We start from the raw sequence: 18,537 nt of genomic DNA on the forward strand, positions 1-18,537 counted from the left end.
AAAATCATAAGAAAAGGAAAATACATTTACAGTATTTATTGAAAAAAAATCCCATGTAAGTGGACCCACGAAGTTCAAACCCAGGTTATTCAAGAGTCAACTAATTGTTTCTTGTCTGTACCCTTTGAGGCCCACCTTTTCAATAAATTGGTCACATGAAATACTACATATGTCCAGAACATACTAAGTGGTCAATATAAGTGGTTATTATTATTATCATCATTATTATTGCTAGTACATTTTTTTTTAAATGCTCCTGAGTAAATTCAGCAATGCTTACATTGCTGGACTAAGTTAGACATGAACTTTCAAGTTCAACATTAATAACTTCAGAGAATGTCACATTAAAATTGAAATTTTAAAATATATGAAAATTAGTTGATTTACCTACTAATCAAATACATCAAAATATCAAGTGGAATGAAGAAAAGGGAAAAATATATATTTTCAATACAAAAGTGTGTACTGTGTTTTTCCATGTTTGAATGAGCTCTTATTTCTGATTATTTAATTTAAACATGATTTTTAAAGGATGGCACGTAAATACCATTTTATTACTAATTTACTATGAACTGCTTAATCTACCACCTCTACATTTCCCTTAGTTCACAAACAGAGCAATTTTCTCTTCTCAAACAGCCTGAAACAATTGTCACCCTAAATGAAATCTTCCCTTTTGGAGCAAAGGAGCCAATTTAATTCTCCCAATAAAGAAAACCTCTTATTGTAACTGAACTTCTAAGCTGCCTTTTGATACTGGAGGTCTGTGGCAATGTCATGCTGCTTCACTTGTTATTAGCTAAACTCTCTTATATGTTGATGGGTAATTGACTCAGCAACCTGGCTTTTTACAAGGTTTATACTGTTTTTGAATCAAGTGGCATGGGTTGCTCCCTACTAAACTATTTAATACATAACTTTTAAATTCAACAGAAATAGATTCTCTTCACAACAGTTTCAGTGTAAGAATGAAAAGGATACTCAATATGGTAGAAAAAAATTTAATTTAGATTAATTATGAGCAAGAATGCATTCCAGAACAAAATAGGGCATAATTTGAAAAAATAATAATAATACTTTAAGTGAAAGGAGTCTAATAATGGATGAAGTAGGTGATGATCATACTGCCAAAAATCTACCACAGCATAATATAGAGAGCTGTAAATACATTCAAAAGAAATTATTTCAAATGTTTTAAAATATTTTAAAGGGTATAACTGTAGGCTAAAAGGGCTATACTTATAATGTTTGTTAATTATGGACAGAGATTGTTAATGTGTGTTGGTTAATTTATGTATTAACTTGATTGGACCATGGCATTCCCAGATATTTGGTCAAACATTTCTCTGGTTGTATCTGTGAAGGTGTTTTTGGATGGGATTAACATTTAAATTGACTAAGTAAAGCAGATTGCCTTCCCTAAGGTAGGTGGGCCTCATCCAATCAGTTGAAAGTATAAACAGAACAAAAATGCTGACCTTCAACCAAGAGAAGCAGGATTCTTCCTGCCTGACTGCCTTTGAAATGGAATATCAAGTTTTCCCCTCTTTCAAATTCAAACTGAAATATTGGCTCTTGGACCTTAGGACTAATAGCCTTTGGACTGGAACTATACCATTGGCTCTCCTGAGTCTCTCTCCAGTTTGCTGACTAACTCTGCATATCTTGGGACTTGTCATCCTCCATAATTATGTGAGCTAATCCCTTATAATAAATCAATCAATATATCTCTCTCTGGAGAACCTTGACTAATAAAATAAATCAAGTATTATAGGGAAAGGTGACCTTTATCATTCAATCAGTCTAAACATTCTATACATTTTCAGGCATCATTCCAGATACTGTGGAAATATGTACAAATTAGATGCTCTTCCTACTCTTGATGAATTCCAGTTCTAGTGCAAGTGATATATTTGATAACTTTATTGGCAAGTCATTGTTATAGCAAATGAAAATGAGTAAATATTTTGTTGTGATGTTAAGAAACAGAAGAATCTGGATATAATTCTTATATACCAATTCTGGATAAAATAAATGGATTTGAGATATTGGGATGTATATGCTATTCTTTTCCATTTCTAACAAAATTATATAACACGCAGCTCAAAATTTCATATTTCATTTCTGGGACCTTGAACTAGAGAAGCTACTACAAGAAAGAATTAAATTCTGAGTGTTCAAAAAGATGCTTATTACAACCACTGCCATATGGAAACATTTGAATAATGTTACATATTGGAGAAAGGTAATTCATTACAAACCTAGTTTAGATGAAGAATTTCTGGAACAACTTAGAGAAGAGTTTTCCTTTTCAGGGTTTACTCCAAATATAGACCAGAATATCACAGCAATGGTCAGAGTTTGGTCTCAAAATAGTGCCTCACAGAATCAAAAAGTAAAGTACTGTTTAGCTTCTGCAACCTTTCAATTAGGATGAAAAACACAGCAGATAAAGGCAGCACTGCTGAAGACAGAGTTCTCACTATTATATTTGGATTTGACTTGCTAATAAAATAGAAGCATTATCATGCTTAACAGTGGTATATTAACATTAAAAATCATATATGATAAATATATACTATATGATACACATTCAGAACCCAATTTTAAAAGATTGGTCTGGCCCGGCCAGGCGTGGCTCAGCATTTGAGCATCGACCTATAATGCAGGAGATCCTGGGTTGATTCCCGGTCAGGGACATGCCCAGGTCACGGGTTCAATCCCCAGTAGGGGATGTGCAGGAGGCAGCCAATCAATGACTCTCTCATCATTGGTGTTTCTATCTTTCCCTCTCCCTCTCCTTCTCCCTTCCTCTCTCTGAAATCAACAAAGGTATATTAAAAAAAAAGAAAAAGAAAAAAGAAAAGAAAATACTATCAACTCTACATGTTTCAAAAAAATAAAATAATAAAAAGATTGGTCTGAACATTATTAAAGATGTATGTTTCTCCCTCTCGTCTCCACTAAATTATAAGTACTAGGTAAAGAGGAATATATACGTAGGCCTATTAAATATAGGCACTTCTCAAATTCCATTCTTGGCCTCTTTTCACTCTCACTCTGACACTCTCCTAAGGGGACCATAGCTCCATGAAGGGGTACAACTACCACTGTTAAAACAATATCACTCAACTCTTCCACTCCGCAGCTCCAGTAATTCTGTGCATTCTAGATGTATGTGAACAACAACATTTGAATTTCAAAATCATGCCATCTTCCAGCCACCTCAAACGTAGTGTATTCCCTGGCACTCACTTTTCTCCACTCACTCTGTTCTTTAAGTATTGCAATAGAAGCAAAATAAAATAAAAAATCTGATAAAAATCAAATATAGACCATTTTATAACTCAATTCTGTTAACTCACTATCTCTAACTCCAATGCCCAGTCTAAACTATATTAAGTAAAAAATCAGTGATAAATATCTCATAAATATAATTCTATTACTTATTCACTAAGAGCCAAAATATACTCAAAGTATCCTGCTGCTGCTTCTGCAGTTGTCAAAGACAGCAATTTTTAATTCCTAGAAGAGCCTAAAGCCATTTCTTTGTAGATTAAATTTTAATCTCTACTTAATGACATCTTCATCTACTCTACACACCCACCTCCGTGTCAAAAACCTCAGAGTTATCTTTCACTCCTGTCTTGCCTTCACTACTATGTTCCATTCAACTGAATATAAATTTGTATTTATCCTGTCTCTAATATATCTCTCAAGTTCATATCCCTCCATTCTCACGACTGATACCAGACTTTAGGACTTGCTCTCAGTTTCTTCTCCATTCAAAACACACCTCAAGCCAAATTCCCTTCCTGCCCTCCCCCTAGAAGATAGAAACAACCCCCTCAACTATTTTTTATGCTTCCCCCTTGTTCAAACACCCTCAGAGGCTTTATCACCTAGACAATAATACCCAAACTCTTAGATTTTCATTTAAGGTTCTTAAGGTTTTCATTTAATCCATGGTATGATTCCAAGTTTCCTTTCTGGGAAAAAATCTTCAGCTGCCATCAGGAGTACTCAAGTATCCCTTTCTCTGGCCTCACTGACTTGTATTTAGTTTCTGCATAGGAGAGTAATTTTTACCTCTCTGACCTTGGGTCATACTCTTCTCAGTGCTTTCCACACTCCTCCTCCTGAACTCTTCCACTCACCTTCCTCCCAGGATTTTCCACCTCTAAGTAATAACATTTCCAACTTAACTGCACTAAAAGTTTTACAAAATATTTCCACATGAATTATCTTCTTTGATTCTAACAACCACCCTGTAACATAAGAGTTTACTAAAGCTCAGGTAAATTAATCCTCCCACAAGGAAGTGACACAATGAAATTGGGACTGGAATATGTAAGTCTTGTACTCCTGGATCCAGTCTTTATATTATACTCCTCTGCTTCCTCCTTCCCCTCCTCTGTGTCCTAAAAGCAGTATGTTTCTTTCTGCACCATTCCATTAAAACTCATCATTTTAAGGTTTGCTTTGTACATGATTGCCTCTCCTTCTACTCTGTTCTTGGAGGGTAGGATCTGATCCTTATTATTAATTTATTCCCAGGACCTCACTTTAGCAAAGCAAATATAATTATTATATTGAAAGAATAAAATATACTTATGTGGCAAATACAGAAATTCAAGTTCTAGTCTCTTCCATAACACACACACACACACACACACGCACACACATGCACCTATCCCTCTCAACCATGCACCCACATCCATTACCCTTTACTAAGCAAGCTTCTTCTGAATATACACTCTTTAGCCCTGAGACATCTGGCTTTTCTGCACCATCCACTCCAATGAAATGGCACCAAACATAGGTGACCTCCGTGTTTGCCGAATGCAATGGGAATGTTATAGATATCTTCTTCATTTCTGCTGTGTTTTAAAGTGCCAACCATTCACTAATATTAAAACTGCTCTGTCAATAGTCTTAGCTTCCTTCCTGCGTTCCCATGACTTCTCCTCAAATGTAGATGCCACAGGATTTCTTTGTTCTTTTTGCCTTTACATTTTCTCACTGGAGAATTGCATATTCCCTAATCTGAACAACCAGTCCCAACCACTCTTGTGAATTTGAGACTGGCACATTCAGATACCTACCACTTACATTCTTTCCACATAACTCATAGTAAATATATCCCAAGTGGAATTACCTTCTACCCAAGTCTGCTCCCCAGTGTTCTTTGTCCCTGTCTAATCCTGTGCACTGATAATTTTATCATTCTACATATTTCTTAACTCAGTCTCCTCTTTTCCATTGCTACCATGATATTATAGTTCAAGACCTTAAAACCTCTCCTCTGGATAACTCTGTAGTCTCCGAATTGGTCTTTATCTGTATCTTCCACCTCCTTTAAGTCTCTTCATTGTCTACATGTGTTCCATGAAATGTTGCCTACATTTCCGCTCACTGGGCAAACTACGGACAAACATGACCTTGTCAATTTGTTCTCAAAACCTTTCAAACATGGAATGGCAAGCTAGTATAGTGATTAAGAGCAATAAGTGGGTTTGAATCCTGGCTCTGCTAATTATTATGTGCCTTTGTGCAAGTTTCTTAAACTCTCTGGACTCCAGTTTTCTTATCTGCAAAGTGGGGTTAATGATAATAGTTACCTTGTAGAATAATATGAGGATTAAATAAATTAAGATTTATCTGAAGTGTTTAGAACACTGCCTGACATGTAGCAAGCACTGCACAAATGTTTGTTGATGATGATAATAATAATAACAATAACAATTATCAGTGGTTCGCCCTTCTGTTCTATATCACGGCTTAGACTACATCTAATTCCCCAAACTCATTTATTACTACTGTATATATTAAACTCCAGACTTTAGTACTTGGAAACTGCCACACTGCTCAAAATACTCACTGTCAATGCCTTCTTACTTTCTCTAGAGGAGTTCTACTACTTTCCTTGCCTGATCGCTACTCAGTATTCTCTTCTCCATGAAATGCTGATTAAAACACTAGGAGAGACCAGCTGCCTTTCCGCTAAATACAGGTCTTTTAAAACAATTATTACATTGAAAATTCTTGTTTATAGTGATTACTAAACCAAATATAATAGTAACATATAGTATATATAATTATAAGAATAGTAAACATTATATATAATATATTTTATATAGTATTGAGCCTATTCTATACTCTAGTCCGTGGGCTAAGCACGTTGTAGCCAATATAATATTTACTCTTCATAACATCTTTATAACATATGTTCTGTAATGATTTCTATTTTACAAAGAATGAAACTGGCGTGTAGAGATGTAAAATAATTTGTCAATTCACATCTAGTATGAGGAAGTGCTGTGACTAGAATCCACACTTGTTTGTCTCCAAAACTCCATGCTCTTAAATATTGCCCTGACCTGTGAAACTCCTGGGGTGGGATCAAGATTGACACACCTTCCTATGGTTACTATCTAGCACAGTGCCTGGAACATATGCACAAAGTTAACAATATATACATGCAGAGTCTATGTAACTGCTTACACTGCAATTCATGATGTAGAATACTAAGAACTCCTAGCCCATATTTCTTCTCCAAAATGTTTTTGTTGTTTAACTTTTATTCTGATTACCTCTGGTCTTTAAAAGATGAAAGACTCTCCTACTTAATGACTTTTAACACAGGTCACGCAGACATACTTCAGGATGAGCTACTTAAGGGTACAGATGGTATCTTAATGAAGAGTTATTCACCTTTTAATCACCAGTCTCTAGTTCAGTATTTGCTAAAGAATAGCTTACCAATAAGTGTTTGTTGAATAATAAATGAGTTCTAGCTCTGAAAAAATGAAGTTGGAACCTTTTTGATGAGTCAGTTTGTAATTATATATACTCCTGCCTCAATGGCACAGACATTTGTAAACATATAATTCAAAAAATGTTTCAAGTTGGTTTTGGCATGCATGGTGGTATATTTTTATAGCTGACTTAATTTCTTGATTATGATCTATTTTGGATAAAGTTAAAATGAAGTTGTGTTTTTACATATTTTACTTCAGAATGGTTAAAATTTTCTGGAATTTAAAACAGAAGTCCAACCAGAGCAATACTGAATGAGGTAATACAGACATATCTAGAATTTGACAGAACTTATGTAAGAGAAAAATACATCTTGATTTGTTCTCTAAATAGATTTCTCTTTTTGAAAGATCTTCACTAATGCTGTCCAAAACAAACTAGGAATGAAATACATATTTTATATCATTTTATAGATGTATTAATCAGAAGATTTTACTGCAAAACAGCGGAAAACCAGAATGAAATGGCTTAAACTATCTTGTATCCTATTACCTCAATCACAAGAAGTCCTGAGATAGGGCTAGTTCTGGGCTCATTATTTTAGCAGTTCATCAATGGGCCCACCAGTTTTTTTTCACTCTGCTCTGGCATTTCCACGTCTTGGCTAGCTCTCCTCAGGATCACAGACGGTTATACAGGTACCTTCCACTTTTTGAAACTTTGTATTATGCCACCTTACTTTTAGGAAAGACTGAGAGTAGTCTCTGTTTTCACTACCTGAAAGAAATCCAAAGAGGATTTTTCACTTTTATGAAAAAAGGTGAAAAGCAAAATAAGGTTCACTGTTTGTTTTTCAGCCAGCTGTTACAGAGGCAGTGTGCTCCCTGAGCAGCCAGAGTGGCACCACCAAGCTCCTTCCCTGGGAACTACACTCAGCATCTCAGCATCAAGACAGCAGAGCTTTGAACTGTGTCTGTGAGTACCTGTGCTTTTAACTCAATTTATTTTGTGCATCCATTAATAAGATGTGTTCTAAGGTATCAGAAAAGCCTAAGAGAGCTCCTAAGGGTGTTACACATAGCATAAAACTGGGTGCAATTAAGTGTTTCAATTGTGATGAACAAAATAGACATTGTGCATGCATTGAATTTGGGGTCTGGGAACACTCAAAAAATTTTCCATATAAATTAATATAATTGCTTCTTAATTTTACAGTATTTTGTCTTACAAAAGTTTTCACAGAAATCCTCTACTTTTAGATAGTGGGGGAAACCTGTAGTTACTTCAGGAATCACCACCATGTGCAGCAACTTTCACAGACAGAATAGTGAATAGATGTGTTGGGATCTTATTTTAAGAACTAAAAAATTTCTCAGGCAGTCCCCAAAGAGCTTTACATTATTTTTCATTTCTTAGAACTAGGTTTAAAGACATTTCCTAAAACAATCACTGGCAAAGGGATGGAATTACCTTGCTTGGTTTAGACTAGTCTAAGTTCATCCCCTTGGGATGAGGCCAGCCTGATATGGAGCACATGGCACAGCAGCACATCAACATGTGGATACTTGAACAAAACTGGCATCCTGTAGGGAGGAGGAGGGGGAGAAATGCATTCCAGGTAGACAACCAACAATATCTCTAATAACTTTGTGGTTTTCTAAAGTCTGTCTGAAAGCATATTCAACTGAAGCAAAGCATCTCCTTAGTCAATGCTAAAAGAATCAATTTCTCTAAGGATAAAGGTTGTCATATGCTCTTCACACTAGAAAATAAAGATTTTCCAATTAATTAAAAGGGAGAATTGAGATGAGAATATAAACGGGCATTTTCTTGATTCGTACAGCAGGTTAGCATATTACTCGGACTATCAAATATATCATTACTTTTACATAGTTTTATTAGGCTTTATGGTATATGTGCACTTTATAAATTCACATACAGTATTACTCCATAGCAAATTAATTTGATGTATGCAAAGTGGCTTTAAATTTAAAACATTAATATAATTCAAAACATTACATTCTCAATTTCATAATAAAACCTCTTAGGTTCCATACTAATTAAACTTAGTTTTTCTTGACATTTTAAATTTATCAGTAAGCAACACCGGTACCTGTATTTTAGCTAAACAGTTATAAGTTAGGCATTATTTACAGTCATAAGCTGCTTAACGACAGGAATATGTTCTGAGAGATGCGTTGTTAAGCAATTACATCATCGTGTGAATGTTATAGAGTGTACTTACACAGACCTAGATGGTTTAGCCTACTACCATAATTCTAAGTGCTATACTTTTATATGACTGGCAGCACAGTTGGTTTGTTTACACCAGCATTACCACAAACGTGAGTAATGCTGTGCCCTACAATGTTATGACAGCTATGACATCACTAGTGATAAAAACGTTCCAGATCCATTATAATCTTAAGGGACCACTGTCATATGTGCCCTCCATCATTAATGAAATAAGATTATGTGGTGCATGACTGTGACTTATAATTGCAATATCCCATATATTCATAGCATGTTGGATCCAGTCCTCTCATTCTATTCTGAGATATCTAAACCAATAAAAGTTCAAACCACACTGCAAATGTGTTACCAAGTTCATGAATAAGCATGCCACTATCTTTGCTACTTCTTTGGTTACATTAACCTTAGGACATTATCTAGGCATTATGTAGTCCACCAGCCACTTGTCATTGCAAATAAAAATAACCAAAATCCAAACTACTAAATCTGACTTCTTATTATCACTTCTTAACAACTAATATATATGAAATATAGAAATCACCTGGGTACTTGATTTCATTATGTCTCTATGGTCTTTCATTATCAGAGCTGATAAGGGTTAAAACACCACTCACAGATGAAAATTAATAGGTGACAAGCAAGCTTTGTTGCTAGATTTGTCACACATGGAATAATTTTATGTAACTTTCCCTAAAATAAGATTGTACCTTCACATGCATAAATGCCTTCCTGGGACTACTGACTTTAAAACTGGCATTGAACTTTAGTGTTTGAAAAATGTGTGTGTGTTCCAGGCACACTAAGAAGTAGAACACATCTGATGACAGAGAGACTCTCCACCCTGAAGCGGAGAAGAGGAAAGCATAGGTACTTCCAGCCAAAAGACATCCAGCTATAGATAATGTTTCAGGGGAAATGCTGAAGAAGGAAGGTTTTAGTCTTTTAATTGCAGATGGGTAAAAGCATCTTGGTAACAGTCTTGCACTTCCAGAGGGGGACTAACTTCTTTCTGGACTTGCTAGAAAGATAAGATTACAGTTACTAATGTTAAGGTGCTTTTGGAAACAAGCCAAGACTTTGGGAGAATTTAGTGACCATTTAAGCCTAAATTCCTGCTATTTTTAAAATAAACATTGTCTAATAACAAGTTGCTTTAATATCCTCACAGCCCAGACTGCAAAGAAAAGGAAACTGGGGTCAACTGTAGTCTGATTAGAGTGCTTCACAGATGCAACTTCGGACATTTCAAATCTCTGAAATTTGCTCGTGCTTGCAATCCAGCTAATCAGATTTTGACAAAATAGGGTATGTTGCTAATTAATCTGTTTATACATATCCTTGTATTCATATATGTTCCAGCTAAGTAATGTACCTTCCTGTGTAGAGCAATACAACCTACTAGGATAAGCAACACTACTCATTTGCAAAATGAAAAATAATTGTTAAAATATGTATATAATTGCTTTTTTCATTTAGCATTTTTACTCAGACATTCTCTATGATCTCTTAAGTGACAATTTAAAGTGAAAGCAGCTTTTATGCTACTCTATAATCCATGGCAACATAAATAATTCATTGTAACATTTGGAAAGCTCATGTTTTAAGAAACTTCTTCAAACACAATGTAATGTGTAAGCAGAGAAAATATACATTTGGGTTTTTTTAATTAAACAAGTTTGTTTTGTCCTACTTCATTTCACTGTCACTTAATAAAATCCATGGTTATTTATGAAAAACAAATCTCTGCTTTCATATGCATGAGTTTCACTAAAGACAGTTAAGAGACTTAAAAAATTCTCCCACAAATGTTGTCATTAGAAAAATCAGTATCTTCCATATATCTTTTATTTCACACTACAAAGGGTTAGTGTTTATTTTGAGCTATTATTGGATATATAATGACTTCCATGATTTTGACAGTAGTTCTTTTTTAAAAAGTAAACCAAAGAAACTGAAAATGACAAAACTTGTCATGAATTTATGTAACAATTACAAGGACAAATGTTTTCCAAAGTTGAGCAAGCCATACAATTATTTCAAATATTAAAAGAAATCTCATAATTCATTTAAAATATCCATTCACCGGCTGACTAGATCTTTGAAAGTCAATTCATTGGATGCATTGAGTAAATATTCTATCAATTGTCAAAAAAAAGGAAACTTTTTCTATTTTTTCTAGATTATGTAAAACCAGTTAACCCTATATATTAAAATTAACATAAAATTTTTAATGTTTTTTAAAATTAATTTCCAAATGAAGCCTTTTATAAAAGAGTCAATAACATGTTAATAAAATGTAATAATGGAAGCAGTTATTAATTCTCTGTGATGATATAGCAGATGCGTATCCCTATACAAGTACTTTATTATACTTTAGCAGATGCATATCCACCTATGCAAGTATTCAGTAATTATAAACCTATCATTAAATTATCTATACAACATTAATTATAATTTATTTTTATTAAGGAAATAACATCAGTCTCTACTGGACACAAAAGGGAGGGAGCTGGGAATGAATGGAATAAAAAACAAACAAAAAATCACAATACTAAGAAAATTGTAAGTTTTGTAATGTTTCTTATCATGATAAATAGCAAGATTGTAGCTAACAAACATGTTTAAAAATTAATATTGGACACTGGAACTTCAAGGTAGAGGTTTCTCTTGAATTGTAAAATGGAATTAATTCCACTAAAATGCTAAAATCATCCACTGGGGGGCTGGTGGCAGAAATATTGATGGTTGCTTCTTCTTGAAAATGTTAATATAGAGAATTATTTATATTGAGCTATCGATGTTCTCACAAATGCAAAGTAAACTTCCAGATGAATTTTGATGTAGTTTTCTTTATTAGATGTGTTTGGCTGTGAACACTTGTGAATTGTTTTGGTATTGCTCTTCTTTATGAGGTACTTGATTTCTAGCTGAGAAGTAAAAGTTCTGCCTTAAAACATAATACTGGTATCTAAATACAGTCAAATGTAAGAAGTATAAATAAATTTCTAAATTTAAAATTAGTGAATTCTAATAGGCTTTCTATGCTTGCCAAGCCTAGAGTAAATGACTCAATATATTCACCAACTGTTCAGGAGAAAAGATATAGGTACAAAGGGAATAAATTACTGGGTGGAAATAAACTATGGCTAAAATATAAAATAAATATAAAACAACAAATCTTTTACATAAAGGCAGCATCAGTGGGAGTTATTTTTAAAAGGTGAAATTATGTTCTATTCCACTTAATGGCACTACTCTTCACGTTAATGCTTTTCAAAGTATAGCATTTATTTTACTTTATAGAAAAACCTCCAGAATATTACTTACAAATTACTCATACTATTAATTAGTCAATCATTTCATATTTTTCAGGCAGTCTTCAATTAAGAGTAAAATATCTTGAAAGTTGAAAACATTTCATCATGTCACTAACTCAAAATAACCAATTAATTCAGAATAACATTTACCTATACTAAGATTTACATAATGCTTCTTATCTGCCAAACACTACATCATTTAAATGCATAACTTACTGAATACTCTCAAAGTACTGTTACTATCCCAGGCTAGATACCTTGCTTATGTAGCCAGTACTAAGTGGCATACTCAGGATTCAAACCTAGACAGTCTGCTTGGGAGACTATACATTTAACAATTAATTGATTCCATTCCTAGAGTGATAATTCAAGCCTAGGTCTGCAACCCTTTTGAAAGCCGTTGTTTTCAAGCAGTCAGGGTTGTCAAATGTGAAAACTTTTTACTCATTATGAAAGTGAATGTGTGTTTCAAGCAACTAAAAAAAAAAAGTGTGCATAATAGATATGTCAAAAGATTGCACAGACTAAATGTTAAGAGCAGAGATGGTGGCACTTAAATAGCTTTAGCTGTAATTTCACCCTGAGATCACTCTCAGTCTAAACAAACACATAAAAAGGCCAAAAGTCATTTTAACATTCAAGGTCATATCATTCAAATTACATACACAAACCGAAAAACTACAGTAGCATTCCCCATAAATTATGCCCAAAGATAATTGTCTCACTAACCTTGTTCTAAAACATTAAAGATAATTATTCTAAAACAATTAACTGATCAAATTGTTTAACCAACTTTATTATTGATCGATAATATTCACAAACCTTAAATTTCTATGGAGGAAAGTCAATCTTTATTGGAGAAAATTTGACATAATTTGTTTTTACCTTTCCAAATAAAAAGAAGCATAGAGCTTTAACTTTAGGATACTAACCTGATGTCAGTCAAAAAGAAAGCATAACAATAAACCTAGATCTAGTTTCCTTTGAAGGCATCTTTAAAAGGAGCTATAGGAGGGAGAACGATGTACATCTTCTCCAGAACTGAATTTCAAAGGCCTTATTTGGCCCTTCTTGCACATGGGAAGAACTAGAGAACTTTTGCCTTTTATTTTCCATTGTGAGACCCTAAATGGGCCAATAAGTCTAAGCTATGTAGATCCCCATGTGGTATTAGTAGCAGCCATAGTGCAAGAAATGTGGGACACAGTGATCTGTGTAGCTGACTTCTGTGAACTATAGTGGCAAACTTAAAAAAAAAAAGGAAGACAAAAAAGAAAAACCTTTAGCACTTTAGCTAAATCTCAAAGTCGCTTAAGAAACTTCCCTCAACTGAGCCTGCTGCATTAATGAGATCGCAGAACAGAACTGCTGATTTAGAATTAAATACTTTGGTGAGGAAGCTTTATTATTATAAACTAAAAAGCCATACTTTATAAAAATAATTGGATGTGACAATAAATGGTATTTTTTACATGACTCATCACTCTGGATTAAAAGCAGCTTAAATTAAAAAGGGAATCTCCTGAATTTAATTAAATGCCTTTAAAAAATGGTTTTAAAGACATTTAAATAATGTAGAAAAACTACATCTATTTTGTCTAGTATGTCTTAAAACCTGAGTAGTTCAATTTCTTTTAAAATTATGATAATTTAAAATTATGACAAGTCTAATGTAAAATTAGCCAAACAAGTAAATAAAAATTGAGTAAACAATGCAATTTTATCTGGTGCACATTTTATCAATATTCTTGTTATTCAAATGCCTCCTTTTCTTTGCAAAATCAGCCTTAATTTAACTGATTTTGCATGTAGTTTTTACATAATACCCAATGTTTGAATGAATATTCAAAAATCAATCATCTCATTAATGTTTAAAAAATACAACTACTAAACAAACCACATTTACGCTTTTCAGCTATACTAGTTTACTGGCTCTCTAAAAATAAATCTACTGAGCCAGAAGTTTTTACGTATTTTTTCAGCAAGAGAAATCTGTAGTGAAACCGAACACAAACACATTATATCTAAGGTACTGAAAATTTTGTTTTGCTTACAATGGTAAAAATGGTTAGTAAAATAAACATTTATTATTTGACAAGGGAAAGGATGATTTCAACAACAAATTGTATACATGAATCATCACATTTAGAAGAACATGAGAGAGGATTTTTTATTTATATTTTGGTCAATAGTGACTCAGGAGGTGCATCAGGCTCCTGGGGGTGCTCTGTGAATATCACTACCAGCATCAATCATCAATGAAGCCTCAAAGCATGGAACTGCAAGTTAATACAGAATGAAAAGAACTTTTCCCCTAAAATATCGCTTTATATGCATATATTCCAAGGAGTTCTAAAAGCAATAATCTTCCAAAGAAAATATAATACAGAAGTTAAGTGATCAGAGGCTACCTTGGACAGAATCATGGCAAGATTTAAATGATAACTAGCACAGGACCCCCTCTTTCATAGGAATTCATGGCCTATGGTCACTTTGTTCTCTTCATAAACACCCACGTTGACAGGGGTCTCATGAATTCATAATATAGCCCACAGATGTTTGGAAAGCTCTGTTAGAAGGATCATCTTCTTCATTAAGATAAAGATGCTTCATTCTTTAAAAATTCCCTTAGATCCATCTTAGTTTTGTCCTATGGAGTTTTGCAGGGTAGTCACAATTCCTTTTCTTACTTGATAGCTTTTCAATATTTAATAATAACTTTCATACCCTCACTTTTAGAAGTCTTTCTACTGGATTTTATAGAAGTCATCTACAATACCCAATAATCTCCCTTCCTTTATGTCTGGACATATTCTTGCTGCTAGAGTTACATTTTGCCATCTGAAAAGATAGTGCTCAGAATAAATACAACATTTAAATTCGGTCATCATTGCAAACTATAATAGGACAATCACCGCCCTCATTACGACACTATCATTAGTCAAATTTAACAATGCATTAACTTTTACAACAACTTTCTACTACAAATACCAAGCTTGTTGCCAACAAAACCATGGTTATTAATTATGCAGTGAGTTTCTTGGACTCAAACCAGAACTTTACACTTATATCTATTGCTATAAGATAGCATTATGGCATCAAATATGTTAACATGAATCTCTATATATGAACCTCATGTATGTCATCTTGAAAAACACCAAAATACTCTATTTGCCTTCCTACCTAACTCATACTCTTCAGTTTCACAATTTGAGCAATATTGACCTTCAAGTCACTGTTTACATTAGCCGTTCTCAAGTCATCATCTATTAATACTCAAGAATCTCCAATGAAAACATTTTCTTGTATGACAATTTTCATTTAAGAAATTTCACCTGAGACATCGCTCTTCACTTGTTTACTTTAAAAAATGGTTTTATAGAGAACATCTCCCTAAGAGTGTTTCTTGATAGTCAACCTGAAGTAAGATTAAGTGGTTGTTCAAAACACTGGCAATGATATGCTCAATTCCATCTTTGAGGCAGGACTAATGAACAATGTCACCACCAGCACACCTTCACATTGGTAAGAATATGCACATATATTCACATAGTGCACATGCAATGTGCACGTGAGCTATACACGTATGCAACCTTGTGGGAAACAAAGGTACACGACTTTATTCTAGTTAGAGTTGTCCTTACAAGAAACTTTTACCTCACTCTTCCCTCTTTCAAGACAATAATTTTCTTTCAAGCAAAGACAATTAACTAGCGAGAGTTCTGCAAGAGCTCAGTCTCCCTAAGTCCCCATGACAGCTTTCAACTTAAATGAAGCTCATCTATGTGGCAGGCCCGAGCTTCTCCATCCAGCTCCTGCTCGGAAACACGGCCCCCACCCCCAATCAGAAGTCAGAGGAGAGTCCAACCAGAGAACTTGCACTCAAAGAGGGCAATCCCCGAGCGCGGCACGTTCGGGCGACCCTCTCTTTCTCCAGACCCCCCAACACCAGAGCCCCTTCCAAGCGCCGCGCCTGCCCCGCGGGCCAGCGCCGGGGTCAGTCGGTGCGCACGTGATGCGCGGTGCCCACATGACAGGGCGGGGGCGGGGGACCGAGGAGTCAGGCGGGGAAAAAGTTAAGGAAGACCGGTCAAAGCGCCCAAAGCAACCGGCCCTTCCCTTCTTAGGCAGGTAGTGGCTCGGGGTTCCCCAGGGGACGGTTGCGGGTCTGGGCACCTACGGTCCAGCTTCCCACACCGGGTGGCGAGGAGAGGGGACGTAGTTCTCCTCCCCGCCCAGCTGGTGATGCCGCTGCACCCGCAAGTTGCTCCTTCCTTTCCTTTCTCCCTCCCCTCTTTTCCTACTTTTCCTTCCTTCCTTCCTTCCTTCCTTCCTTCCTTCCTTCCTTCCTTCCTTCCTTCCTTCCTTCCTTCCTTCCTTCCTTCCTTCCTTCCTTCCTCCCTCCCTCCCCCCCTCCCTCCTCCCTTCCCTGAAACCTTCACCCACTGCGGGCGATGCCACTGACGCACATTCAATTTGCCCGGGCGCCGCCCGCACCTCTGAGGTCAGGCCGGGCCGAGCACCTTCCACAGGGGAGGGGGTAACTGCGCAAACAAAGTTGTTCGCCGCGCGCACCCGCCCTCCCTGCCGCTGCGCCCCCCGCCCGGACCCTCCGCGCAGCTCCCTGGCTCCGCCGGCACTCCGTCGACCTCACCCCACCCCCGTGCAACACACCCCCTTCCACGGCGAGCCCACCCCCCGGGGCCCGCGCGCCGAGCGGTGCAGCCTCCGGCGCAGCCCGAGCCGGCCGCCGCGCTCACCTTGCTTGACACACTTGAGCCGGAGCGGGTCCTTGCAGTGCTTGATGACGGCCAGCACGTCCCGGATGGTGAGCCCCGCCACGGGGGTCTCATTCACCTCCAGCAGGAGCTCCTCCGACACCAACTTGCTGCCGCTCTCATAGGCCACCTTGCCCGGCTTCACCTCCCCCAGGTAGGGGAACTGCCCGTTCTCGGCGCCCCCCTTCAGCTCAAAGCCCAGCTGGCCCTCCGGGTTCCTGCCAATGACACTCTCATGGACTTTGCTAGTCCAGTGGCTTTTCTTTTTCAAGCTTTTGGACATGGCAGTGGGGCGAGTCGCCTCAGCTCCTGAGGGGTTCCTCTGGGGCAGGGGTGCTGGCGGTGAAAGAACGAGGATGGAGGAGCCCGGGGGCCACGAGGTGAGAAGAGCAGACTTTGCCTTCCTCCCACCTCTGTCCGGTGCTTTCCCTCTTCTTTGGATGGAGTGTGGACGAGGAAGAGGAAGGATGAGAGGGACAGCTGGGCAGAGGTAGGAGAGCCTGGGTGAGGCTGCGCTGCCCCTTGAATGACACTCAAGGCTGTGGCCCCGCAGCGGAGGAGAGCGGTGGCGGCGGCCGCGGAGCCCGAGCGAGCGGCGGCGGCGCTGGCGAGCGGGCGGGGCGCGTGGGGGTGGGGACCGCGGGCGGGGATGCCGGCCACTCCTGCGCGCCGCGAGTGGGAGCGCGCCTGGGCGTGTGGCGCTAGCCGATGTCCATGGCAGCTGCAGTGGCAGCGGCGGTGCGTGTGCGCGCGTGCGGGTGTGTGTGTGCACTAGTTGTACTGTACGGGCAGGAGGGAGGAGGGGAGGAGGCGGAGGCGGAGGGAGCCGACGAGGAGGAGGGCCGCGCGCGCAGGCAGGGGGGCGCTCCGCCGCGGCCCCTGCTCCCTCCCTCCGCAGCTTGACCCGGTAGTGAAGGCGGCAGAGAGGCAGGCCGGGCCCGCCTGGCAGCCGGCGAGAGGAGGCGGGAGCGGGAAAGGCGGGGAGCCGAGGCCCGGCGCGGGGAGGCCGGCGCGCAGGGCTGCGCGCCAAGTGCGGACCGTCCTTCAGCCTCCCAGCCGCCGAGCGGAGCGCTGGGCTGAGGGGCCGCCCGGACGCCCTCGGACGCGGGCTGGGCTCAGGCGGAACCGGCGAGACCTGGATCGGAGCGCGCTCCCGGCCGGCGCTACCGCTCGCGCGCCGCCGCTCCGGGGTGCGGGGTCCCGCCGCGGGAGAGCCGCCTGCGGGGCCCGCTGTGGAACTGCGGGAGAGGCCGGGGCGCTGGGAGGCAGGCGTGGGAGCTCGCACTTCAGATACTTCGTCTCTTCACGCTTCAGCCTCGTGGCAGAGTTCTCAGAAGCCCCCCAAGCGGAGCGGGAAGTTAGAGAACGGCAGGGCGGGCGCCCCGACGGGGGAAGGGCGAAGCTGCACCCCTCTCCCGGGGACGGCCCAG

General features: G+C 38.5%; 1 protein-coding gene and 1 pseudogene across 4 annotated transcripts in view; one reads left to right on the top strand and one right to left on the bottom strand.

Moving 5' to 3' along the window:
- The window catches only part of LOC308562011 (protein Abitram pseudogene), a 72,378-nt pseudogene extending 56,033 nt beyond the window's left edge, over window positions 1–16,345 (top strand). Inside the window, exon 3 of the transcript in view lies at window positions 16,122–16,345. The product of the transcript in view is annotated as a protein Abitram pseudogene (transcript). The remainder of the gene's footprint in view (window positions 1–16,121) is intronic.
- Window positions 1–17,704, bottom strand: part of MAGI2 (membrane associated guanylate kinase, WW and PDZ domain containing 2) — a 1,283,361-nt gene extending 1,265,657 nt beyond the window's left edge. For all 3 annotated transcript variants that reach the window (XM_081147187.1, XM_081147188.1, XM_081147189.1), the window contains exon 1: window positions 17,090–17,704. In XM_081147187.1, coding sequence (XP_081003313.1) covers window positions 17,090–17,390 — 301 coding nt within the window. In that variant the 5' untranslated portion in view covers window positions 17,391–17,704. The remainder of the gene's footprint in view (window positions 1–17,089) is intronic.
- Between the last annotated feature and the right edge of the window lie 833 nt (window positions 17,705–18,537).

The sequence above is a fragment of the Miniopterus schreibersii genome (assembly GCF_964146895.1).
Source record: "Miniopterus schreibersii genome assembly, chromosome: 9".
Classification (NCBI taxonomy): domain Eukaryota; kingdom Metazoa; phylum Chordata; class Mammalia; order Chiroptera; family Miniopteridae; genus Miniopterus; species Miniopterus schreibersii.